This window comes from Varroa destructor, unplaced genomic scaffold (genome assembly GCF_002443255.2).
Source record: "Varroa destructor unplaced genomic scaffold, Vdes_3.0 BEIS01000007.1, whole genome shotgun sequence".
Classification (NCBI taxonomy): domain Eukaryota; kingdom Metazoa; phylum Arthropoda; class Arachnida; order Mesostigmata; family Varroidae; genus Varroa; species Varroa destructor.
This window is the reverse complement of record NW_019211460.1, coordinates 31,839,979-31,867,907: the sequence shown is the minus strand read 5'-3', so window position 1 is coordinate 31,867,907 and position 27,929 is coordinate 31,839,979. Positions and strand designations below refer to the sequence as shown.

The 27,929-nt window shown below is 41.2% G+C and overlaps 1 protein-coding gene and 1 long non-coding RNA gene across 6 annotated transcripts in view; one reads left to right on the top strand and one right to left on the bottom strand.

The window, feature by feature from the left end:
* The window catches only part of LOC111254229 (uncharacterized), a 127,543-nt gene extending 102,182 nt beyond the window's left edge, over positions 1–25,361 (top strand). Inside the window, exons 2-8 of one of the 5 annotated variants that reach the window (XM_086974707.1) lie at positions 9,126–9,240; positions 15,124–15,145; positions 15,520–15,627; positions 17,466–17,568; positions 18,978–19,084; positions 20,348–20,492; positions 22,535–25,361. In XM_086974707.1, the coding sequence (XP_086830833.1) occupies positions 9,196–9,240; positions 15,124–15,145; positions 15,520–15,627; positions 17,466–17,568; positions 18,978–19,084; positions 20,348–20,492; positions 22,535–22,823 (819 nt within the window). In that variant the 5' untranslated portion in view covers positions 9,126–9,195 and the 3' untranslated portion in view covers positions 22,824–25,361. Of the gene's footprint in view, positions 1–9,125; positions 9,279–15,123; positions 15,216–15,519; positions 15,628–17,465; positions 17,569–18,977; positions 19,085–20,347; positions 20,493–22,534 lie in introns of those variants that run through there. The other 4 variants (XM_022814855.2, XM_022814853.2, XM_086974708.1 and 1 more) reach the window with 4 other exon arrangements.
* On the bottom strand, positions 975–8,153 carry LOC147754586 (uncharacterized). Its single transcript, XR_015316915.1, has 3 exons — positions 7,621–8,153; positions 2,070–2,174; positions 975–1,848 (listed from the first exon to the last, which is right to left on the bottom strand). It is a non-coding gene; the product is annotated as an uncharacterized LOC147754586 (long non-coding RNA).
* Positions 25,362–27,929: the final 2,568 nt, after the last annotated feature.

The window sequence follows — 27,929 nt, the reverse complement described above, 5'->3', positions numbered from 1 at the left end:
ACGTTATGCTTGGTGTATTTCTTCATGCGACATACAACGGTTTAGACAAGACGGTGACATATCGTTATAGGAGCACTTCGAATCCGACGAAAGATAATTCGTGGCAACGCACAAAATCGTAAACGTATTTTATGCTGACACGGCTGAATTCTTTTTTCTGCTGATTCAAATTTGTGGCTGGTCAATAGATAGATGTCCGTTGTAACATGGAGTTGTTACTACTAGCAGCAACAACAACAATAGTGAAACCGTACCTTATTCGTATTTTCTATAAGGTCGTATATTCCTACAAATCGAAAATTGGAAACTATTTATGAACATTACTGTCGACAAACCTAGCAGACAAACACACCAACAATGACGCAGTTACCGACGTCTCCTGACCTAGTCAATTTCGCAAGGGCGTTACTACGCATCAACATCAAATTAGTGGACCGACAAACCGTAAAGATGTTCATTTTGTGGCGTCTGTTCTATATTTAGCTCCCACTGGCCCCACTCCTCAACCTTTTATTGCCCCCTTTTTACTTTCGTTCTCTCCAAGCACCGACTAACATTAAAGCCGAAAAAGTCGTGGCCTGTGAGCTCGTACAGTCATTGCGAAGTTTCCTTTGAGGTACCTTTGAATTAGAAGTAAGGAAACATAGTAGCAACCATCGGCATTTTATATACTCAATCATACTATAATCTTGAGATATTCTTCGATAAAAAAAAAAGACTGGCTCGAAACGTAACAACGCAATGATTGTCTGGCAAAATTCTAAACCAAAAAATATATTTAACGTTGCAGCTATGTATAACGAAACTCTATACTATTTCCCTAATCTTCTATTGCAGAATATCTTAAGCTATCTTGGGCTTCAAAATAACACCACTGGACCCGATTGTGAGGCTACTATTATAATGAGTATTGTCTATTAGTAGTAATATATCTATTTATTATGATTCGCACGATGTACATCGAGTGTGCAGATATAGTATAGAGTATATACTGCAAGTGCGATAGGGCAAAGCTTACTACTTGATTTCGATTGTCAAACGTCAACAATGACAACCTTACGGAATGTATACATAAACGTGCATCAGCGCTGTTGTAGGCCAATCTTGTCGATAACCCATATTTCAACATCGTGTGTCACACTATGTTATCCTGTATTCATTTTCAACCAAAAATTTCTGCTGACGCTAGGCTGTACATGGCGAGAAAAATATCTAGTGACACAAATAGCGTTCGGATTTAACGTTGATCTTCAACAAGGGCCTTCTGGATGACGTCGATTTAAAAAAAAAAAAAAGGACATCTACTTCGCACCTAATGGGAACCGTAAACGGTCACAACACCGAACGACATGATTAAATGCTGTACCAGCACTATTATCATCACTATGGTGGTTTTTCATTAAATTTATTGCTTTCATCGTTTCATATAGAGCGAAAGAAATGGCGCCCAGAAATGGGATCATATGTGCGTGAAGATTTCATATTACAAAAACCAATGCCGATTTAAATGGAACGAGCGGTAGCACGTTTCGCTGTGACTAAATTGAAGACTCCCGTTACCTGGTTAGGTTGACAGTATAGAGAGAGTATAATATTTAATAGATCGATGTGATTTGTTAGATTAAACTGAGTGCCTGCTTGACCTAACACCGAAAGGCAGTTGGAAGTTAACAAAAGTATATTATCATCTCCCTTCTTAAGTTCCATAGTTTTCTTCAGGACAAATTTTTTTTTTTTTCGCCTTGTTATTCTCATGTGCACCGCCCACTTCGGCTATATGCACTATGCAAGACGTTCAGATCTGTACCTGTGTAGCTGAAGTAGCAATCCGTATTATGATCCGGGTACCTGTAGGAATAGAGAGAGATAATAACGACGCTAAGATTAATCGTTGTCTATCTCCGAACGACAACAACCGTACAACAAACGGAACAACAGAAAACGAACCGAATAAAGCTGTCTATTTTACTATTATTACTGCTGTAATTCTCCGTTCATTATCCTACGCGTCGGTCTCCCTGGCAGCTTCGTGTTTCTCCAGAGATCGACTGATTGATGCTTATATTTACCTTGCGTTCCTGCACCCTCGCACGTGGTCGAGTTCACCTGTGTAAAAAGTTACAGTAAAATGGTACAGGACGGACAGGACTCAGGGAGATAGCCTCGAACGTTGGCTAAAACGAAGCAACACGTTAATCATTAGAATCGTCGTTGAACAATATGGTATGTGTATGAAGGTACTGAACGTAAGTACATACTGTTGCTATACTGGTCGAGACCATGGAAACGAAGTTGAAGTATGTGACCGCTTAGCGTTGTATTATAGTATCTCGAGACCGTTCTGCAAAGGTAGTGCTTTGTGTCGTTAGGAGTATGAACGCAATGAGGAAAAGAAAAAACAAGGGTGCTTGGAAATCGCTTTACTATTGACCTGCAATGCTTACGGTCAACGATTTGCTGCGGAAGTCAAATGATACGTAACTGCTATAAGTTGTTGAAAGTTATCCAAACAGAGCTCTGGAGTGAAAAACGGAGTGAGGAATGGAGTGAGAAATCTCCTAAACAATAGCATAACGGTCGTACTTTTTTTTTCAAATATTTTTCTATCTATTCAACTTGATCTTTCTCTCTCTTTGTATCTTTTCAGTATATGCTTATTCGCTGAACTCGTTTTTTGTTGGTGTCATCAAATATCATGCAACCCGTTACAAGTCTCGAAAATTTTTTTACAGTCGAAACAGCGCCGACCGGCCTTTCGATGGCTGAGTTGAATGTCTTTACTAGCAGTAGAATTTCTGAATTTATTTAACATTGGCCGCAATCCGTCTCAACTCTCGTGGATCTGTCTATACGCCGATGACCGCAAACCGATACCACTCACCGCTGTACCCGCGCACCTCGTCCATATTGGCACACTTACATATTTTTTGCTACTGATATTGAAATTTTTCGTTAGCATCGCAGAGAATCTAAATTCGTTATATATATATATATATATATATAAAATTGTGAGCTTTCACACTGCTTAGCCGCTGCCATATCTCATTAAAGATGCGACGTGAGAAAGGAAAATGATCCAGGGACGGGCGCGAACTCAGTATTTTGATTTTTTTTGTTTTCATTGCATAAGTATTCGTCTGCAGGAAACGCGAACGTATAGAATCGCACGAAGGCCAGGTCTAATAAAGGGCCTTCGTCTATCGTTCGCATAGTGGATGCGGTAGTGTGGAAGGACGTGTGACTTCGACTGCGTTGGTGATAGGGTCTGATCGCTGAAGCAATCATCGGTTCAACGTTGACAGTCTTCGTTGATACGAATTATGAATTTTCATTTGAGCGATACAGCTGAAATGGTTCATACTAGGCCGTCTTTAGGACCGCAACGCTAACGTACCTTGTCATTGCGAGGAGGATGGTAAAAATAATGCGACTGCTAATAACGGATAGTGGTCTGTTAGTATTCTGGTGACTGGAGCCAATAAGAATTATGCCGCAAAGACGCGAACATATCATCGTCTCAGCTATGATCGAAGATAGCTTAGCTAGTAGTGTTCTGTACGATGAAAAAATTGTGGTATTTTCATTACGTGTCCTTTCTGTGCCACGAGTTGTGACACTTGCGTGTCTGAATTGTATTTGTCAGGTCATGTTATTGTAACACGTATTACACTTTACCTTTATTATGTCGAACCTAGGTTAGAATAAAAAAAACAGACAACGCTAAACGCCCACAAAACGCTAGAATACCTTGGTTTACTTTATCCTATTACTTCGTTACTAATTAATAAAGAGCGACAGTACTGGAAGCATTCAAGTAAGTGCCATTTGTTCGCTTCTCGATCGATAATCAATAACTGTATTGTATCCGACCCCTCTATTGGGGGGGCTTTAGCTAGCTTTCTTCTGTCGTTTTGGCTAATACCACTAGGTTAATTAACTCGCTTCAACCTTTTGCAATGGTACATCTCGACTGGGGGGTTGCCTCTCTGTCTTTACTAAAGGACCGGTCATCTCGAAAACTAGTAGTCTGCCTTCGTTCCCTTTAAGTTTATTATAGTGTCCTGATCGGTCGCCATACTAGTACCCTAGTAAACAAAGTGTGACTGTGAAGGATAGTATAAAACGCCTTTTCCTTCGAATAATTCAAAGCGTACCATTTTGACAATGCAGGGAAAGTATTAGATTAAGTGCTCGTCTTCCGGAAGAATGTCATAATGCTGCTTAAAGACGGCCGCGGGTTTTCTAATTTAGTTCTATATCCCATTGTTGTATATGCCGGTCGTCACGATTTCGTTCTTCTTCTGGTCAACGGATCAAAATGACTCTTACTGTGCTCACTTCCAACAATCGAGCATCATTGTTCATATATAGTGTAATACACCTAACGTTATAGCTATAATCTTATATAATATAACCTGTTACGATCGTAAACCTTTTGCTATCTTCACATTATTACACTGATATGCAGATAAGCTTGGCATCACCCGTTTGCCCCTCGCATACGGATCATCGTAGGTTACTGACGAAGCAGTATGCGAACACTCTCCGCCATACCGTAAAGGTTTAGTTTCAATTGTAACGCTCTTAATCAACAAAGTCCTACTTCACGCGTCTGAGCAATGTTCTCATTGCAGCGGTCGGACGCGGCCACATGTGTCTGCCTGTATGTTGCTTTGCCCTTTTGTCCGCCTCCCCATCGGACGCAGCGAAGTGCAAGGTGTATATGCCGACCCAAGAATGCTCAAGGCAGCTGTGACACAACTACAGCTATTCGTATAGTTAAGACAGTGCGAAAGGGCAAACAGAGTACTAAAACGACTGGGGTTTCTCTTAAATTTAGGAATGCTTTTTTGCCTTCGTCGTTCGCTACGGATGGCCAAGACCACCTCGATCAATAATAACATGAGTGAAGATGACACTCTCGACCAATTCGATCCTGCATGGAAAGCTAGAAGTTGTTCTACCTTGATGTGCTTTTTGCCCCTTGGTTATCACTACCCCGTTCGTGCATTCGTATTTCGTTGCAAATCGATTGACGAAGTGTGAAAGAACGAGTATGGTCACACGAAAAATAAGCTTTTGTGTGTTTAATAATAGGGCTTGCGTGGATATATAGGACCTTTGGAAAATTCATATTAGAATAATTTACACTTTTGTAGTAAATCAAAGACATGTACAATCGATCGGATTGTTCGTCTTTTCATCAAATAAAGCGTAGTCGAACATTGTTCAAGTAAACGTTTTAACTAGTTCGCAAGTTATTAAATCAAGTTAAATAATATCAGCTAAAGCAAAACTAAATTAGTATATCTATCTCTAGCATAAAGTATTAAGCAATCTCATTTAGGATGATACAAAAAGTGCTGTTGTCGTGCATTGCATATGTATGTACCCATTGGTGACTATCTGTCTATAAGATGAAACAATGCCAACTCAAATCCTGGTCAACGTGATGATCCTGTTGCCACTCTACTCCTGACGCAAAAACAAGGGAACACAAACACTCGAATTTGAGACACAAACGCACACTTCGTAAAGATCACAGCAGGCCGTACTGAATAGTAGCAAGGTCGAATCTTACTTTAACTTCAATGGCGCTGCTGCCTAAAGCACCAGAGACATGTAGCTTGACAGGTTAATTGTCACTGGCTATTCAGTCCCCCACGGCCTTTGGTTACCTCTGTATTCGTCTGCACGATGTCGACGCCGCGTGTCCTTTTACTAGGACAAGAAAATTTACAATTCGTGACGCGTCGTATCACGTTGTTCGATGGCATGGCAACGCTCAGACGTTGCGGAGCAGTGACGCTTATTTTTATCAGAGAAACTGTTTGGTAACACTCGAACGTTTGGCTACAGCGAAAGCCGTTTACGGCCCAAAAGCCGCCGAGGGTTATTCATCACTGAACGTGAGGCTTTTGGGATGTGCGGCCGTATCTCAACCAGTGCCTGTGCTATGTTATGTATCCTAAATTTGAGATGTAGTTGTACACTGTCATACAGGAGATTATAAGTTTCCCCTCATGCAAATCTGAGGGCCGTACATTATCAAGTGCGAGCGAAAAAAAAACCCACGGAGTAATTCTTTCGATTCGATAACGGCATTAGATTACTGTTTTACCAAGACGTGTGTTATGTCGGAAACACAAAGCTCATCTAGCTTGAGGAAGGTACTGGCATACAACTAACAGAAAATGTGTTTAGCCTAGTTCTGTCTCGCTTGCGTTATGCAAATCGAAGCCGGTACATCTTTACAATGAAAATTAAAGAGAATGCCTAGAGCGTGAAACAAAGCGCACTGGGGTGAGGGCGAGACCTGCTTTATTTACTTCGGCGCGTATATATATATAGTCAATCAAGTGTACTTCTATTTTTTCTCGTCTTTATGATGCGACACGATCATTGACTCGTTTTCATGCTCTTGTAGCCAGACGATGGTAGCAGGTGGATTAGAAACTTTACTTCCTACAGTCTCTGGTAGATACAGAATAGGCAAAGCTGACTGGTGCCTGATGCTCATTACGATGATTCGCGAACAGACAACTCTTTGTGCGAAAGCTCACGCGAGGTGAAAATTTTTCAAGAGCAGCGCATTTGTCAATGTAGACCGTCTGCGGTGCGCTGCACCCATATCATTTTATACAATCAACGGCAAGCAAAAATGTCCTGAGAATTCTTTCGATAAAGGCAGATAGCTTAAGGCGTCTCATGATATCTGGAACACGGTCTACCCAGCTCCGCCTTTAATGACACTAGACCCTTGGCTAAGTTCACCCTAGTCTTAATTCTTTCCGCCCCCATTCACTGCCAGCTGCTATGTAACTATGATAATATAGAGGGGAACGACTGTGTGCAGCTTCGAATGTGGAGTAAGGTAATGGCGGTAGTACAGTTTAATATAATATTGTTTATACGCTATTATCACGTCAAAATATATAGAGCAAGAAATACTCTACTTCTGTTGCCAACAGGTATATAAATGCGATATTGGGCAGGTCCACTACAATCGATAGGTGGCTAAGCTCTTAAAGTAATGACGTCATGGCGGCAACGAAGGTCCAATGTTGGCCGGAAAAAAGATTACAATATAACCAGAGGAACTTGTATCCCCACCGACAAAGCCTGCAGGCTAGCGCGGCCTTATAAGATCTAAGAGACAACCTTATATATATATACATACATATATATTATGCTACTATAGTTAATTATTGTTATAGTCTCCGCCAAGATTTTCATTACCCTGAAAGTGATGCCAAGGCAGTCAAATTTCCGTCTGAATTGATGGGATGAAAATCATTGTATCCCTTATGGAAAATTCATTTGTAAAAAAATAGTGCGCTCACATTATTAATTCAATTATGCAATTAATACAATGCAGTATGCTATTGTAATTTTTTTGTTCAGCTTTTGTCGAAACACTCACCCATAAGATTATTTAAAACCAATCTAAAATATCTAAACATATACTAGGTATTTGGAGGCATATACCTCCCGCAAGATGTTTACTTTTGGACGACGATCATTTCAATCTTTATGCTCGGAGCACAGCTCGAAAAATTTATAGTACCTATTTCCTGTTTATATCTACCGCTGGACTGTCTACGCTGAATGCTCTCTTACCATTTGGCGAGTCATTACCAGACGTGTTTGCGCGCCAGCAACCCGATCACCCATCGGTCGTCTGCTCAGGTCTCCTCGTGCCCAACCGTTGGATTTTGAGAATTGCTAGAGGGAACGGTAGAATGTCGGACGAAATTGTCGGAGTTACCCGAAAACGAAAGGTCGAGGGTCAGGCCAGGCTCTGTGAAGAAGGGGAAAGATGTACGCGTGCGACACGACGAGCCTAATAATGGCCGGTTGTGAGGACCTAACAGAGTTTCTAACACAGAGGGTGAAAGGGTGCGACTCAGCATCTTGTAAACACCAGGCAAAGGGACAAATGTTCACAAGGCGACGTCCAGTCACGTCTCAACCCATTGTGATACCACTGACGACAGTAAGATGGCTCTGTCGAAGAACTAAAGGGGAGAAGGCGAGAATCGTTCGAGTTTTGGTTGGCACAGAAATGAAGCTTATGTTTGCAATGTCGACGGTATCATGACTGATCCAACCTATTTGTCGTTATCGTATAGTTTTCTTCGTTCCTGATAGTTCCTAGCGTCTAGCCTGCGCAAAACTTCCTTGTCTCCAGGCTATAATTGTTTGTTTCGCAGAAAATGTCAGCACCTGCAGCGGCTTTCAAACAATTAGAAGGACATCTTAGGAAATCCGATGCAGCGACACTAAGTGCTACGACGGCAGCATGGCTCGTGTTGGGCAGCAAAGTTTAAGGGTCCAGTGATGTGGGCAATATTTAGGGATTAACGAATTGAAGTAGTGCCGGCTCTGCTGGCACTGGAGAGCTGCTTCATCCTTCGGCCATCGACGCAATAGACTGAGTAAGAACGAAGATTAGATCACGATAAGAATGAACTAAGGACGACGATGCGCCGTTGCCAGCACGCATTTGATTGCCCAGACGACAACCCTCAGTTACCCTCAAATAACGTTTCGCGCAGAACCGCTATATTCTGCATATGAATATTTATAATTCCGTAGTAAACGACGTTTGCTGAGGTACAGCATAATGGAAAAAGAGGAGGAATGGGGGCTTGAGGGGCAAGGAGTGTTCGGAGTTCCCCTATGTCAATATGACACAACGGCGTCATATTATTTGCATATTTTAGAACAACTGGAGTTAGACTTTCGTTTACGATCGTCTGGTACAGTTTCGTGTCAGTCAGCTGTGACGGCGTATGGTCATAGACGACACGGGTGTTGATAGCCGGAAATTTACTGCATTAGCATATTAATTAGATACAATATCAACCGCGTAACCGTTCGTCACACAGATTGAGATAAAAAAAAATGGCATTCTTATTTTTCAGTGGATGCAGATGGTCAAAAACACGCAATTAAATACAAAAAACAAAAATGATGGATATCTTGAGAAGTGTATCTAACATTGTTGCATACTATAATTCATTAATGTCATCAGTATATAATGTGTTGTGTCAACAAATGTTGTTAACTGATCATTTTTCTGACTGTTTTCATATGTTCTCCGTTTCGTTCGTCGGCTGAAGCTCAGGGCTGTTGTTGATCGTTCTCCCCACAATCAGAGCAACTATAACGGCGTAGATTTTAACCGCGCACATGGACGCCAGCCAGACGTGTCGAAGCTGCTACGTCCAGACGATGGTCTATCACAGCAATATGGTTTACTCTCTCTCGCTATTGTGAGCTCTGATAGTTGTGCCAGTCTTCTCTGTTTGATACGTCTGAATATTCTAGCTGTTATGACTGATGAGAACAAACACGACAGCGCCAACGTACAGCGTTCTACTCGCTGAACATAAGTGAGCGGAAAAATGTCAAAATACAAAATTTAAGCACAAATTTCGTTGATACGGTCATTGGATCGCTGCAGCCGGCTTTTCCTTTGCGAAAGTCAACATTCAGATTCATGCTGTTGGACGACGGAGACCGTTCTCAGAATCATTACGGTATTATGGGCATGTAATTCTCGTTCGAGTTAGAGAACCTGAGTGGCTCTCGCTGCTTGCAGCATTAAGCAACTAGTATGTACTTCATGGCACCGTAGACGCAGTGACCCTACCCATATAAGTGCATATGTACGAGAATAGTGGCTTGAAATTTCATGAAACGGATCTGGTGAGCGATGAACACAATCCGCCGCTTTCAGGTCACAGTGGGTTTACTATCGGTGCTGTTATGTTTTGGTCGTCGCCGCAGACTTCGCCCGGGCATGAGGACTAGTAACCCCATCAAATGATGCTGAATCACATACAAACAATCGAAAGTTGGATTAAAAAAATGCAGGAACGATACATAGCTTATCGGCCTTGACGTCGTACGTTTGCAGTACGCACGAAGCAACGTGAAACCGATCAAATCATCAGGGGGTACCATATATAGAAACCTTTTGAAACGTTAGCTGTAGTCTCAGTGCTTTCGATAGTTACGGGGGCGCGTGACCTGCCATTCTTTCTGGTCATCCGAAATCAGAAGATTTGGCCAGTTCATTTCGAAAAACCAATAGCGGCCCCCGCAGATAGATGAAGTCATTGACTTAACCAGAGGCCTGAAGAATCGGTCAGCGTTGTTGTGGTACCTGACGATAACGAGAAAAAAGTTAGCGGCAGCTCGAAATAACGTTTCAAAATGAACAGACCGCCGGAAGTATTGGCTGAAGGCACTGAACTTCTCCAACCTTGTGCCCTAGGAGAGGCAGTTGCCCTACATCGATGTTGTGGGATAACAATTTAATCGTGCCAGCAATCAACTGAAACGTGCGAACGAATGGTAGCCCTCTACCAGCCGCTCCTAGATTAAGATCTGAGGTAGTCGTTACCGTCTAGGTTCGCGTATGTTGCCCTAATGCACGTGGTAGCGTGCGGTAACTGTGTAGGTATCAGGGTTATTCTTCATCAGTCCATGTTTTACTTATACGACGGCCGGTGATAGGTTTGCATACAGAATTTTACCATTCTACTCTAGTACGCAGCGTTAGTTTCAAGGCGAAATTAACATGCATACACACGTGTCCTCGGAACTAGTATGTTAATAGGCGATAGATATACATATATACGTATAATTAGCAAAATGGTAGCATACGTTGTTCGAACGTTGAATGTTATAGATAATGTTATGAAGACAAAAACTATACAACTAATTACTCAGGTACAGAAACAGTTTGGTACATTAAATTTTCTGTCCACATACAAACGGACGCCGAATGTAAACATATGACTTTTTAGTCTGGTGCAAGCGTGCTCTCAAGCAACAAATAAGGAAAGTTTCATTGATCGACTCCTATAAAGTATGAGATAGTAAGGTGTTTTCTAATAATTTCGTCACCCTGACTAAGTTCGAATTAAGGGTGTTTGTGTGGGGTAGTTTCATTCATTTTGATCTAGACTAAATGTAGCACAAAAGCAGCCTCATGAGACAACAACTATACCGTGCTTGCGGATTCTCGTTTTCGAACTTATCCACATAATTTTTTTTATCGTTCGATTCTACAGTTGCTCGTCTTTGCAATAAAAACCGATATTGTTCCATTTGCATACAGTCTACCAAATGGTTGTCCTCTTTTTTTGCCAGGTGGGGGATCTGCTCATCGAGAAATCTTCTCATCGTTGACAAGAGCCACTAACAAATCTATGCAAGCACCAAATTCATCTTGAATATCTTGCATCGTTTGACAGAATTACATCACTTGCTGCACATTAACAGTCAGACTAGAGACCCAGAATAAATGTCCGTATGCCAGGAGACGAAATGCTTCATACACACAGAGCCGCTGTTACTGCGCTGCCAGTGCAAAAAGAGAGGCAATTCCAGCGATTCGCCTAGATAGAACACGGATGTTGGGCCGATTTGTGCTGTTCAACGAAGTTCCAAGCCAATGGGCTGTCTAGAATAATATATGAATGACCCCAAAAGGTACGGAACAAGATGATCGTTCTTGTTTCTCACGTGATTTAGCAATACGTGCGGGTAAAGCCCGCGTACTAGCTACCGACTAGTACTATTCAATTTCATTGAATTACGAATCAATTACATTACAAACATATGATATATGATACAAATAATGATCATTGGGTGTTGTTCTCTGAGATAGAAGACAGAACGGAAAATAGAATTTCTTATTAGAAGAATAGACTGATTTTCCATGAGGCTTCTTTGACAGCAGAAGTCACACGCATCTGTAGATTCCTTTGAGTCAAAGTTCCGTCAAGATACAATAGTTGTAATATCAAACAAGTAGTAATCAAGAAGCATGTCTCTCTTCACATGCTCATATCAAGACCTTACGAAAAAGATTTCAGTACTCGTAGGGCCTCCAAACTCTGACCGAAGCACTCGAACTAACGCGTTGAACACATGACGGGTTTAGATACGTACTTACAATTTCAGTTAGCTGATTTACGCACAAGTCGACACGTAATAACAATGTAATATCGTGCTAGTTATTATATACGTTTATAGTTACTGTTACAGCTTTTAACAGTCATATGTTAATTAATATCGAAAAACGTACAATTTCATAAACAAGCACATAAAGCGTTCGGCACTTGATAAATACGCTCGGGTTCCGTAAATGTCAAGATAGACCACGCCCGAAGGCATAAAAACCTCGTCCTGCAAGAATATTTCGCTCGTCTTTACTACTCCTTTCCTTTGTCGTGGTCGTACTCATCTCTACGACAATGACTAACGCTGTTACGAATGTTGCTAATTAAGTTTTGCAGCGGTAATACAGCGTCTTCATTGTTGTGGTGACAGCTCTCTCTCTTTCTATATATATCCACATAGATGCAACAGAAGGCCGGCTACACATATTTGTATATATAGCCCCCCTTCTGTTGCATTCTTAGAACTCGTTCAGGAACAGATGTCACATTTCGAAACAGTTATCAGAGGGTAAAAAAAAGATGATTTTGCCGCTGGTCTAGATCTAAAGCGTTAGCTTACTCTTATACATGTGTCTCATAGGCCTGAGACGAATAAGTAACAACAAACTGCCCGCCCGTTACCCGCAAAGTTGACCCGCGTCTGACTATTGATTTGGATTCAGTGGAAACGGAACGATAGAAAAGAGGTGCAAGCACTTCGCCTAAAATTAATATAGAAGGACAACACAGGAAGTGATGTCTTTAAAGGGCAATTAAGTGGTACATGTACCATTTGACTTTTCGCTCTGACATGCCCCACACGCTTCTATAGTGCCTCGAATTAGTCTGTTGTACTATATCTGTCATTGTGCTGAGGACTCTAACGTATTTTTAACGAAATTCTAGTGTAATGCATGAAGATATAGATGTTAAAAAACGATGTTTTTCTAATCAAGAGCATATTCTACTTCAACAAGTTTACACTTTGATAACTTACTAGAAGTTTTATTTATTTATTACACGCAATATCTGCGATTCGCTTTTCGGAACAAGAAGCCATTTCGAAATAGGGACGATTTCCTTCTGCGTTCATGTTATGTTTAATATAATGAGTCTCTAAAATACATCAAGAGCAAGTGCTTGGCCTGACTGAGAGCCTTGAGTGCACACAGCACAACCTTAATATCCATATTAAAGGCTGGTAGTCGGGAAATTAAATTAAGCGATTTGATTGCAAATGTACACAAACGGTAAGAAACAATGTAATCATTTCTGGATTGGTATTTTCGTTTAAAGAAATATTTAGTAGGGGCACCAAAGGGATTCGAGAGAGTTCATAGTTGGCTATGTACAAAAACGTTTGCCCATGTGACGCGTTGTATCATTCTATACTGTATATATAGGGGCACTGCGCGTGTAGCGATTAGTCGAACAAAATGTTTTTACCTGACTCATATGATATTTTGATCTACGTAACCGTTAACTGAAGTTAAATATAATTTTCTTCTGCCGCTTCTATTACCTTGAACTGAGCATTGAAATATTATATATATAACCTAAATATCTTAGCGTTATATAGCAATTAATTTAAACATTGAGACGCTTCTCGGACATACACAGTTTACTTAAGTGGCAGCCGTTATTGAATAACTGGCGATGCTTTCTGAACATTGGCTTTTGTTTTTGTCGTCATCAATTAGATTTTTCCCAAAATTTCAATAGTCGGCTTCTTTATTGGCATCATTCGTGTAAGTTGACAATAGCAAGATTATCGTATAATTTCTCCCAATAGACAGAGGCCCTTTTACGTCTCTGAAGCTGAACAAATGATCGTTCTAGCTACACTCCTAGCCGCGAGGGACTGTCCTCCAGCGACCGCATCAAGATAATCTCATCTAGTAAACGAGTCTTCCCTCTTTCGTAGTCCCTATTTCGAAAGGAGCAAGTTGAATGGAAAGAACTATTATTTTCGCCCCTTCCTGCAGCGTAATAGCAAGATTTTTTCTGACGAATAGAATTTCATCGCACGTAATACTTTTTCCCTTATCCTGGAATATATTCAAATACTGCCTAATGGAACATTCCAAGGTTATCGACACTTTCGTACAAGGCAAAGTGTCCTCCAACTCCTGTCTTTTAATTTAGTCAATAGTAACAATTCATTTCTATGTCTACCTAACCGCAAGATCAGATCTTTCAGTCGATCTTTCCCTGACTGCCTCCATGTACTCCCACTACATGAGTGAAAGAGCATACAGATATTGATACTAACTAGAGAATGTCGAGAAATAGATCTTGAGCCTTGCATTTGTATTTGTTCATTCAGTTTGCAGCTGGGGGACGACAGGATTTCTGATTAGTCCTTTGTTCACTGTCGACACATAGATAGCTGGTCATTGGAGGAAGCCATTGAAAGTTTAGCGACATGCACTGCGACCCAGCACCGAGCGTCAGGAATTGATCCTGTAGTCGCGCCTCTTTATTTCTACCTGTATTCTACCTCTGTATTTCTGTCTATATTCCATTCCTACATGTATATGTAACTATAGTACGATCCAGAATTAGCTAAGCTACGCAACAATTTTGCGTAAACAGTTCTACTGTTTCAACGAAGTAGCGAAGCCAGTGATCAGGCGCACTATCATAGCACTGTAATGAGGCTGAGATAGGAAAAGGTCGCCTGTCTTCGATCAAACCTACCTCAGCCACATTGTAGAATACGAAAATATATATGTAGTGAGTAAGTTGGCCTACTTTAATCATAACTTAGGGGTGGATATTTCAGGCGGGGCTGACTCACACTCACGTTCTACTTGGGGTAGTAGCTGAGTGGCAACTCCATCGAGATCAGCGATCTTAGTGTTGCTGATATTGGCATTAGTAAAATGACTATCTACTTATTGAGACCAGACATCAAAATTATGACTATTTCTTTACTGCTGATATTTGTCTTTGAAAAAAAAATGTCGTAGGGTTAAGTGCTTCTTATTTACAATAGTATCTTAGAGCATTATTTAGTATCGTTAAAGCGGCGTGACTAAACTGTTTACGTCATGCTAACCCTGATTCTTGTCTTTGCCTAACGTGAATTCCCCTTCATATGTAAATAGTATTGTTTGTTTTCGATTGACGTTCTAACGTTCTTCATGTTTTTGTTTTTCAGGTAATGTCAATTGCTATACACGGTATACATCTTTTATCTTCAACACAGCAAAATCGATTTTATATGCCATTTGGAGCGTTACCTCGAAGAGTGTTAGTAACATAATATGGAGTTGGCTAAACTTACGTTAGGGAAATAAGAAAATTTACCCACTTCGAAAACAGTAGCTATATTCGACCTTCGGCATTCTGTCTGCACTTATTCCTAGGTCTCACCACCCCACCCCACCCCCCGCCCCCCACACCCACACCCACACCCACACACACAATCTAAGTCTAATCCACACCAGTTAACACTTATAATATCTACACGTTTTCAAAATATGTGAACAAAGGTGGCTCTTAGAGTAAAAATAATTAAATCATTCTTATCTACAAATATTTGAGGTATTAATAGTGACAATTGTGGTGTTCGTCATCGCAGCCCTCGAGCAACTTCCGAAACCCGAAGCCCACCTCATGAGGGTGCCATCCACGTCGACTACTACATTAGCACCTACAAATGGTACAACTACAGTCAATATATTGCAGGAAATCTGTGTTGCCAGCAAATTGCGCAATGCTTTTCCCTCCATTTGATTAACCCTTTCTTTGAGCCACTGTTGATTCTAACAAAGCACCTGCGCCTGCTTAACAAAATGTCGATGAACGTGACGGCACCACCACTATTTTCAAAAGCATGTTTGACAGTGGTAGGCCACCCTTTTCCTACTAGGCCCTCGTCATATCTACTGGGATCGCCTGTTGCATGATAGAAGCGCCGTTGTCAATAGGTACGCGGGAACATACTCTTATTTTTTTACCCTGACTTTCTTTTCGCCTTTTGTTATGTAACGCTGCCGAGTACCCGTTATCCGCATAGCCTTGTGACCCTTTCTGTTTTGCCTTCTTCTTGAATATGGGCAAGTTTTTAAACTGCAAGATCTATGAGCTCTTCGTTTATTAATCAATACAGGCTCGATACAAGCTACTCGTCGACTGTCGAAACATTAAAACAATCCTATCTCCTATGATTTTGAACATTTGCTTTTAGTTACTTTGCTTGTTTGGCACAACCCGACTCAGTAGCGACTAATGTTGCGCGGTCGTTTACGTTTTATTCAGAAATTGTAAAACACACAAGTCGTTCCACCTATCTCTGCAATCTTCCTTTCGTTTATAAGGTGTTATTTGGCGCCTCGTACTGATAGCCTGTCTAGTATAGAAGATTTGTTTTTTTCTTTTTGTTATTTTTCCGCCCATTGGCGCACAGTAGACATAAATAAATTTCTGTCGACTGACATTATCCGCGTTGGTCATGTACCAGTTTAGAATAAACTTTACCATTTCGCTCGGTGTATTGTGTTTATATATGTGTATATATATGCATCTATCCTTACGTGGTACCATCATTATTTGTGGTTGATACGTTAGCTAATACATGTGTAGGTAGACGTGCCGCCGCCTTTTAGGGTTAGTACTAATTGAAGAGGACCGTCTCCATTAAAAAAATCGGTAGATTAATTAAGCTTAATTTCTTGGAAACAAATATTCCGAACCACTTGCGATGATATACATGAAATGGTGGTAACGTTCCGCTGATTCAAACATTATTTAGGAACACACAGGTCGAAGTTAGTTAGATTGAATGGATCAAATCTCTGTTGGCAAGAAAATATTACAAACTACTGTTCTAACTAGCCTTACTCTTAGTTTTTTAAGTTCGTACGAAAAGATGTTGAAAATATAATAAGTCTGCCTATAACTGAATAGCCAATTATCCCTATATGTATTTCATCTAACTATAACTAGATCAGTGCAAAAAAGAACAACTAACTTTCAAAGGCTGAAGCTGCTTAAATTATTGCCACGAAAACTTTACTTACATTACTAAGTATATTTTGAATATATTTTATTTCTACTCGAAGTGTAATGTTTATTTATTATCTATGGGCAATATAATTAATAAACAATTTAGGAACGAGTTCATCTTGGCAAGGGTTACGTTAAACACGCACATGTTTGCCCATCCATCCATCCATCTGCTCACGCAGTGCCGCGTGACCTCTTTAGTGTGTGCATTTTATAATAATGTATTGTTGCTCAATTCGGAGATAAACGCTTATCTTCTGGCTATTGGTAAATTAGATATATAGAAAAGTTCGTTTTCCTCTTATGATGTCCTAATATTGGAAAAAAGCATACCACGTTAAAAATAGATCTTCCTCCCCCACAGGAACACTGGATAGGTAAACTGGTCCTTATTTTATAAGGTGTACGCTATCTCTCCACGGAAATTGGCTTAAATGCTTCGTTTTGCAATGAATGTAGTAACGAGAGACGAATGGCTGATCGACTTTGCAGATTGTGAGTCTATGGACAAGTGTAACCTTACGGACGCAGTGCCCGGCAACGACGGTCCGAAATTCAGTGAAATGGGTCAGCAGGAAAAACTCAAAGTCTGCAGGTAATAACAATATTTGTATTGAGAAACTATCCGTATATATTATTACAGCTATAAAATAGAGTTTCGTTATCGTATGGCTATTTGTTTCTTTCTCAATCGTTCGTTTGCTACGCCTAAATTTGACAGATTCAGGAAACGATTTAAAAGCAGCTTCGAATAGATATTGCTGACCACGAGCCCAGCAGAAACGTTACTTGACGCTATGTTTTACCAATGTTTATTAAAGAATCTTGCTAAAAGTTACCGCATTATACACCCAACTCTGGTAGGGTCTAGTGGAAACACCTACTCCTGTGAACCTGTCAAGCTAATGGCACGCTGCTTCTGGAATCACAGTATCACAGTTTGCAATCTATCCCTGTATCCGATAGAGTGACGCGCGCATATAAGGATAGAAAATCCTTCTAGTTCCGGTGCACTTTATGCCCTGTATAGAAGGGCTACCTAGCTTCGTGATGTTCTAGAGCGCCACCGGAAAATTATTTTTTATACTATTCGATCATATTAGTTTGAAATAATTTGCAAAGTAGTTTTAGCTAGCGATCCTATCGAAGGTGCGACCTTTGTCTTAGCTGAAAACAATAGAAGATGCCAAATAATATTTTTCTAACCCCGAGAGGCTTGTACCCACTTTTTTACATCAGACGTCACTGATTCGATGTACTCAAGTCATCGTCTCCTCTCCATTTCAGTGGTAGTGAGGCCGTAATTTACCATAAATACGACAGGCATGCATGGAACACAATGGACTCTATAAATTGAATTTTATTTGTGCCATATAGAATATCGATAAATCTAGCTGTTTTTTGTGAGCAAGATATTTGGAGCCCTCCTAAAAGACAGTACACGCCTGTAGGAGTTACACTTTCTTCAACTAAACAAGTTATAGTAACCACCAACGTTTAGTTTGCGGTAATTATCAAAACGTCTGATGTGAATAGTTGTTCCATATGTAGGTAGAACTTTTTTTGCGGCTTAAAATACCACTTTAGTCAGAAAAATACAACGCACACAATGGGCAGTCGTAGCGGTTTTTCTACCCTTTTGTGCTGCATACTCTGTCTATCGAGTGTTCAGCCATGTGGTACTCGGACGCAAATGATTTCGAAGGTGTCTGCACTGCCATATGTGCCTTTCGCCTGTATCAGGACTATGCTTCATGTCAGACCACTACGGTTAGGACAGAGGGTAAAAGAAGAAACCCACAGGCTGTTCTCTATAGGGTCGTGTATATACATAGTTGTTAGCAGGGATACGGACGAACATCCACAGCACGCAGACGGACAACTTCGGATAATCGTATCCGAAGTTTTGAACATAGATTTGGAAAATTTTTAGGACATAATTTTATGAGCACAGACAAAGACTGATTTAGTGTGCTATGTTTTTTTATTCTGGCTGTACTAAAGGGCTTTGAAAAAAGCCCTTGACTGTTCGAGCCTGTTCTATTGCGACCGATTGACCCGTCTCTTCACCGGTGGAGAGCGATTCTTCAAGCGGTTCTGCACTAAAATCTGTAAGTAAAACAATAACAGAACAAACATTGTTAACGAATAAACTAATAAAACGTCCTTTCACTAATTTATTACTCACTCATAAGTACCCATTTATCCACGGTCGTCAGATGCTTTGCAATTGTTGAAGCGCCTAATTAGGTGTTGCAATTCAGAGTGGTCCGTGGCGGAGATAACTGGGAGATTCGTTGCTCATTTGCTATATATTTCGTCAATAGTAATAATTTATTACTATTAGTATTATTAAATATGTTTATTATTTATTTGTTTTCCAATGATCGCTAGTTACCTAGTGACAGAGTAAACGCTCAAAGCAATGGCCACTTATACCTGTAATTTGCCCACAACACTAAGGCATACATTGGCGCATAGTACCTTGTCACTAGCAACCTCTTCACATACAACGCTCTGCAACTTACCGTACGCGGCCGTTTCGTTGAGAGATCTTGGCTTTCGCGCACAGAAACGCTGCCCCTTACAACGCATCAAAGGAAGAAGCCGATCGGCACACAGGCCGAAAATAAATTCGGGAACACGTATAGAGTTACGACACAGTGCACCAGTGTTCCGTCCTTTTTAAAGTAAAACGAGTCAGGCTTGCTGAGTCCTCCAAGATGGCGTTCCTCAGCTTTGCAAGACACACTTGGTGGGTAATAACTGTTTTGAAAAAGGTGGGACTCAAGCATTTGTTTGCAAGGAAGCGCTGCTGCCACACGAAGTCCAGTCAGATCGAGATTGTGAATAGTATACATAGATAAATTGAGCGGATGGCAAACATAGCATGGGGCTTGCGCCATTTACAGATTGTTCAAAAAATGTATGCGGTAATGAGTAGTTAGCGCTGTAAAACTGTCATTCTAGAACAATAAAGTATATTCTCATAGAGTCTTTGCATAACTTTTTTTTTTTAATGTTAATATCCGTTGACATATTTCCTTGTAATACTGCTTCAGGTGTAGATTTTGTTTTTCAATTGAAACCTCATTGTTTTGTTAGGTAAGGGCCTCACGCCGTGGGGCGGCCGTTTCAAACTGCAAGCCTATTCCCGCCTGTGCTGATTTATGTTTTCGTTTGTTTGTTATGAAATAAAGAAGCCTCTAGTCACGAGTGCCGCATTTTAACTATTACTGTTATTATTAGTAAGTTATATTCTGTAGCAGTTGCAGGGCCCGCGTTAATGTTACATGTGACTGATTCGGCCCGTAAGTTACAAGTTGAAATATCTTATTAATTTCGTTGTTTGTACGTGTATCTGGTTCTCACAGTCCATGAAAATGGTCTTACATCAGATAATTGCGTAAGGAGTGTCCACACTGAAGCTGTTGACAGATGCGCGCTTCACTTAGAGAAAATGCAACAATTGGCTAACCACGTTTCTCCAAATGAAGAGGCTGTGCAACAGGCATGCTGGTAAGTTGTTTTTCCATGTACAGACTATCTTTATTGTTAAATACGTTTAAAACAAGGTGACACTCGAGATCAGTCAATGCATAGTGTCCGATGAAAAAAAAGGTACTTCAATGATAAACAATTGTAAAATTCAGTAGCTGTAAGAGTTAACAGGCGACTATACAGATATGCTCAGCTGTCCCATGCTGAACTGTTTTGCTAGTAATTTCCCGCTCTGATCGACTCCTCACGCCGACAGAGTAGCAATTCACAGTAATTTACCCCTATGCACATAGATATCGTACGGTCAGACTTTTTTGTACCATCGACGTCGGCTTTCGATGAAGCCGAAACATGCGGTAGCGTTGGAATTGTAAAAATGTCCCTAGTTTTTTCATGCGCTACAGCTTTAACGAGCAGTGGCAATACCAACATCAGGGTTAATAACTACAAAAGGCTGTAAAGTAGAAATCATTATAGAAATGTCAACAACAACACGGAAGCACTAATAGATAATCTAGAAATCATCCGAAAGCCTTTTTACTTGAAAAGCCACCGCCGCCGCCGCCGTCGTCTATGTAAGTTTTCTATACATCTGTGCCACCTCATCTGTGATCTGGTCGACGGACGCCAACTCCTTCCTTACGCACGATGTTTGTCCAACTGCGGACAACAATATTGTGGGGGCAGTGTGAATTTATATCGTAACTCATTTTATTTTTTTTCTCTCTGAGTCTAGCTTCTTAGCTTGCTCGGCGAAGATGTGATGGCACATACGTTGATTACTAGGGCTCTTTGTCATTGCATTTGCAGAATGAAGGCCTCTACAAATCATCCTAGTGTTGGCTTCCATTGCTTCACGCATAAACGACCCAAGAGAGAGAAGCGCATACACACAAACGTCTGAATATTCAGCTGCGCCATAATCATCTGTCTGATCAGCGCGTTGGCCGATGTGTACCTGTTACCACCTTGTCGTTGTTTACACATTGATGGGCTGTACACGTTTACGTGGTGAAAGGACACACAAAGCAAACAAATGCGCGCACGCACGCACGCACGCACACACAAAGGCGACTATGCGTTTGAAAAACAACAATGACACAACAAACGTATCGATTCTGTTGTTGCTTTTGGCGATCGGTTGCTCCTAAGAAATCACTGAAAGAAGCAGCGGTCTCCTTAAGAGCGGAAGCGCAAAAAAGACGCACTGCTGGCTGCAGTGTTTGGAGACCTTTAAATCATTGACCTTTCAGGAAAGATAAGAAACATGAAGCAGAAAGAGAAGGAGTAATAAGCGAGAGAGCTATAGGGGGGAAGTCGGCATACAAAGGTTGAAGATCTCTGCGACACCGGCGACAAACAGCGTCGACGGTGATCGATGAACGACATTCACCCACTAAATATGCTAAACAAATGGACCCATTGCGGTCATATAAGGCTATTCAGAACTGGCTGAAGGTACCTGTCGTGGTAATCCGTGGCCGCTGAGAGAACCAGAGAAAATAACAGTGCAGAATAGTCACTTGCTTTTGACTGTTACGGCAAATGAAGAGTTGCTGTATCAGATGCAGACGAAGCGGCCGATTGTCGATGATTTGCTAGTAAGAAGGGCACAAGAATGAACTGAACAAACCGGATCATCTTCACCGACTCTAATTTCCATTCTTAGCGCTACGAATCCCTTGTTACGATTGGACCACAAATATACGGTGCCATTATTATACGTTCTTGTTCTGATGTATGTTATCCTGGACCTTCTTGTCATTGCACCGATAAGCCCAGTAATCGAAGTGCATCGACTACCCTCATTGGTTGCTTGTTTCTTCGACATGAGCTCAACCAATATGCAACAATGTATTTATGGCTTGATTTTTGCTAGAAAATAAAGATAATATTCTGTAGAAAGAGCCCTTTCAGCAATTGACTGTTCATTTATTTAACTGCATAACTGATATGTATAACTGCAGAAACAGAAACATGTAGGACTGTGACAATCGTAGAAACAAAGATGCGTTTTTCCTATTTCATTAATACATTTTATTTCTACATATCTCTTCCAGTGAGCACCGTATGTATACCGATTGCTACCGGCGTGAGGTCAGCGCGAGGTGTTCTGTAGATCTCTCGGATGTACCTCTGCACCCGGACCGCAAGGTTGACATGTACTGTTCAAAAGACTACACAAATGACCCCGCGGCGCTATGCCGAGAGCAGCGTCAGTTAAACTTCGATTCGGTTCAAGCCGGTATCTCGGCATCGTCTGCCCTTTTCACGCCGGGTAACAGTGGCTCTGCCGGCATCGGATTCGTAACGTGCTTCGCTGTTATACTTCTACGCGTCCTCGTTTAGAATTCTCGCAGAACATGTATAGAGTACCGCTATGAAATAGTACATGCCTATATATGTCGAACGGACAGAGAGCTTAATTTAGTAAAATATGAGAAATTAAATGAGGCGCACCTCATAGCGACATCCGTTAGTAACAACAACGATGATAGAAGAGTTCAAAGGGCAAATGAAAAAAAACCGGGTCGATCGGTGAATAGCCGATGAGTAGGCCACTTACGAAACGTTATGTCCGTATCCCTGTGGCGAAATGCCGGTAAAAATTCATTCTATAGTGATAAATGTACTCAACGTCAATATGAGTCGCACACTAGTCGAACGGATACGAAAGAACGAGAATAAACTTGCAAAAAGTTTAGTTGAGGTCGAAAAGGGCAAAGGGACATGCCGATAGACAATATAAACCTGAATAGGTCGAGTAAGGTCAAATAGGTAGCGTCGATAAGCGTGTTGTGAAATCTACACTGACACATTGTAAAGCTAACATTTACCAATACAGGTTGAAAGACCTTCGGTCAACTTTCGACCTTGCAACACCTAGCCCTGTGCCAATAATTGAAATTCAACAAAATTAAATTCTATAAGCCTTGCTTAAAAAGTTATTGGGACAGTAATTTTCACGTTCGATGTAACGTTTTTGCGGCCAATAGCGAAGAGTGGAATCATCAAAAAACCCTAAACCAGTAAGATAAGGCAACGAATACATAGAACTAACTGTACGTTAGATAAGTTAAAGTAACTAACCCAAGAATATGTGTTCTAGTTAATAGGAGAGTAGTACGATAATGCACAAGTCATTGTAACTATTAAAACCTAAGTAATAATCGATAGCTTAATATAATGACGAACGCGAAGCTGTGGGACTTGTTGAAGGGTGTATTTTTCTAGGGATTGACGAGCGTGTCCCTTTTCGGAGCGGTGTGGTAATGATGAATGATAGAACACGGAAAAACGAAAACGATCCAGGGTAAGAAACAAACCACGAGAGAGGGTGTAGGCGAAAAATCGGTTAGGCTAAATAGTAATAGTAATGATAATGATAGTAGGATGTTTTCAAAGCCGTTTTACAATTTACTGCCTAAACGAAGAACAAATTAAATAACAAACTGGGAGAAGTCTGAACAAATCTCCGTCCGGCTGTAGCTAACAACCGAGAAACCACATGGGTGCCGGTCGATACGAGCGCCAAGCCTCCAAATACTGAATGTACTATAGCCGTCCTATGGACGATATAGAATATGAAGGAAGAACGAGAGTTGAAGAATGAAGAAAACAGAGTTCTTTACTGTAAAATGTTACTATTATGACTTGTACTGTTGCTAGCTAGCTCTTGTAGTCTGTGAACTCCATCCATGCGACGATAATGATTCAAGCATGGCGTACGACATAAACCAGTCTGTAATCATTTGCCGTTTCTGTTGTACAGCGTCATAGATTAGTTGTGTTCTGTAAGAAAGGAGACAGTATCGGAACATGTAAAAATCAGTTGCAAAGTCAGCATGAGGTGACTCTACGAACGTAAACCTGACCGCTAGTAGATAGTAATCGGGTTCCACTGATTACACATGGACAGTGGCCACCTGCTGCAGCATTCATTTATATATATATATATGTATAAATGAATACCTGGTATCTGTAGGCCTAACTTGAGCTGTTCGCAAGCACCACACTGTATAGAGATTGCATAAACAGGAGCCACTGCGATTTCACGAGTACGTTGAGGATATTTGGTCTAACGAACATCAAAATTAGAGTAAAAACATATTCACAAAAATTCGCGTGTATGTATTAGAATCGAGAGAAAAATATCAAACACCAAAAAGAGTAGAAGGATCGATTAACAAATCTTGGCACGTCCCGAGCACTCCTACACATTTTACTGACCTTACCACGCCAGCAGAATTTCGAAAATAATCAAGTATCCTCCCTGAACCTTTCGCACTGGGGCCCATCATGAGGCAGTCGACGACAGCGAACTTTCGAGTGCTCAATGGTCGCGAGTAAAGCATTTCATGTAAAAATATTTGGAAATGGTCCCTTTTCTGCCCGTAATAACCATGATATATCTTTAAGTTAGTACGATCAATCAGTCTAGCTATTTTCTATATTGCTCCTATTGACCTTGATATCGAAAAAGGAAACAGAAGGAAAAAAGAAAATCAAACGAGCAAAAGGTGGAAATATGAGAGGGTCTGAAAGACAAGGAGACAGACTGTACTACTTTGAAGCGGTGGAGAACATGAGCAATTGAAACTGAGCTAACCGATATCATTATTGCCTTTACCACTGTGACGTTATTATTATTACTCGAGAAAGAGCCGGGCCGCAAAGTGACGTCCTTGACGTTGAATCGATCACGTGAGTAACGTACGAAACAAAAGTTGGAAAGCTGAAATCGAACGAAAAAAAAAAACAGAGCACAATACCAATAACAATATCAACAGCATGTTACTATAATGGTTAGTAGTGTTTTTTTGGCTAAGTTCTGATGTTGTTGAATGTGCCACAATAAACCCTAACAAACAATAATAACCAAACGTATCTCTAATTGCGTCTTGAGTTGTAGGTGCCACATTGATAGGTTAGGTAGTATATGTTTGTTTGCATTTTCCCTTATATTCCTTGCTAGCGGATTACAAAGTATCAGCGGCACAAGGCTAGGCTGACAGACTGACGAGCCGATATAAGCAACCGCTTACTCAATGCGAAGCTGCATTACGTCTCTCCATTGCTTCGCCGTACAGAAACCGACGTTCATTGCTCCCGGAAAATCTGACATGCGTTTGAAGTGTGTCGACGTATGGGTGGGCTTTTTCCCAACCGTTTGGTCCTATCGCGGAGCACAAGCACTCGGTGCAGCGATTTGTGATCAGTTATTATTATAAATCTAGAGCACCAATCCTCTCAAGGGTCGGCAACGTGTTCGAATGTGCCGCATCATTTCAGCTCATCGCTACCTGGGTTGGGCTGGCCTTCATTTCGATCTGATGCTGGGTGCCGATATTTCGTTCGCGTTCGATCAGACAGCCGGCGGCTAAATGCTAGAAGCCTCGCTATCCGCTTCAAGTAGTTTGTAGACAGCCGGTCTTTAAAGCGAGCAGCAATATTTGCCTACGACAGCACAAGCTCGAGCAGCGTTGCTGGTGATGGACCAGCTCTCATGCGACACTTTCGATGACCCTGCTGATACGAACAGGCACTTTGCCTTGAAGCGTTCGATTCGTCGTTCAATTACAATCGCCGACCTTCCTTCCTTACGAATATACCGTTGGCCATCGCTGGTCAATAACAGTGTTGTGAGAACGTGAACGGATGATCCTTGCGTAGGATAGCCAGCGCGCGCTGTGCCCTAGCAGGCAAGCCGACGACGATAACGGGCGTGCGGTAAGAAGTCATAAAACGTACCAAGCCATTCTCCGCGCATCAAATACTATACTCAAATCTTGAAGATGACGTCAGAAAAAGCAAGATAGTGACGATGTCGATTTCTTGAGATGCGGCCAGCCACAGAGAAGCCGGAACTGCTCCTGCAGCAGCAACAATAACAACAAACAGGTAGTTCACGTTTCGACAAAACCCCGTACACGTAATAGAGGACGGGGGACTATGCACCGCTAATGGATAACGATACTCTAAAATTAAAAATTGCCCACGGCGTTACGGCCCTTCGTGTTACAGGTAAAGCGTGTGATGTATATATATGTATACTCAATGATGCCCCGCCATCCAAACGATGCTGATAATGTCTATTTCGTACTAAAGCAAATACTATAGTCAATAGCCATAACTTCATTCATTCGTAGGATAGCGCTGTAGTTGTCGTAGTAGATCTATAAAGAAAGCAAAGGGCATACGAGCATACGGTCGCATTTGACAATAGTTTCTATTTGAAGGTCTACGCCGTAAGTGTCAGATCGCTCAAAGGCGATAGGCCAATGCGGATTACTGGACTTCAACTATGGATTGATTTCTATCGCGGTTCACTAACACTAGAAACAAAAGTTCACTTGCTTCAAATCAATCATGTGCTCATTATAGAATTGATCTAACTCTTAGGGAAATTGCTACTAATACTGTTTTTTATAAACACTATTTTCACTTACAATCCCTTCACACACACCCTGATCACAGTTATTACAATAAAAATACCACGAGGGTACCTAAAAAACTACATTTTTAAATTCTTAGAGATCGCAAGTAGTCAAGTGCTTTGCAAAATTATGTTTGTTGTGGTGACAAGCAAGGTCGCATGCAGCTCCCTCTTTGTGGAGGCTCTCTCTTACCTGGGAAAAAACCGATACGGAGTTCTTCTTTTCGGCCAGGAACGCGTGAAGGATGTCCTCCAACTCAGAAATGAGGTGAACATGACTAGGACTCAGATCAGCTGTAGCACGGAAACATGGTGTCGCCTCTAACTCGCCCTGGCCATCCCATCGCCTAATGGCCACAGGCTTTTCTTTTTTCGATGCCTGTAGTAACCAGTAGAAAATCTAAATCAAGCAAGTAATAGCCGCAGGACAAAGGAACAGCCATCATCTGCCCACTCTGGATCACTATACAGCATGGCACGCATAGAACAGAAGGTAGATTCAAAACGTATATGCCGTCATCCGTTAAACGATGATTGGGAAAAGACAGCTGGCTTAACCAGTCGCTCTTTCGGTATTCTTTTGGCTTAAAGAATTGGCTGGCGAAGACTTCTTTTCTAGAAAAAAAAAAACAAACGGAAGATCTGTTTCAATTGTATTTTCGAGATTGTCACTCTTTCTGTGTTCGATACAAGCTGAGATTACAATGAAACAATATAGTTGACTTTCCTCAAGCTCCAAAATGTGGAGTATGTTTATAGATACTGACGTCAATGACTAACGCGTCATTTCAAACAGCAAGAACTACTAATGGATCGTAACATTCTATGAATAACAAGCGACCGTAACATAAGGCCACCATGAGCAATGATGAATGATGTTGGTTGTGCCTTATCGAGGGATTTCGATTCGTCCTGCGGACCCAGTGAGGGGTCTGTAAGACAGCTGAAGCGAATCGTTTGTAGCTCTTCATAAGCTAATGTCATTTTATTTGGATCGCTAGCATAATATGATGCGTATA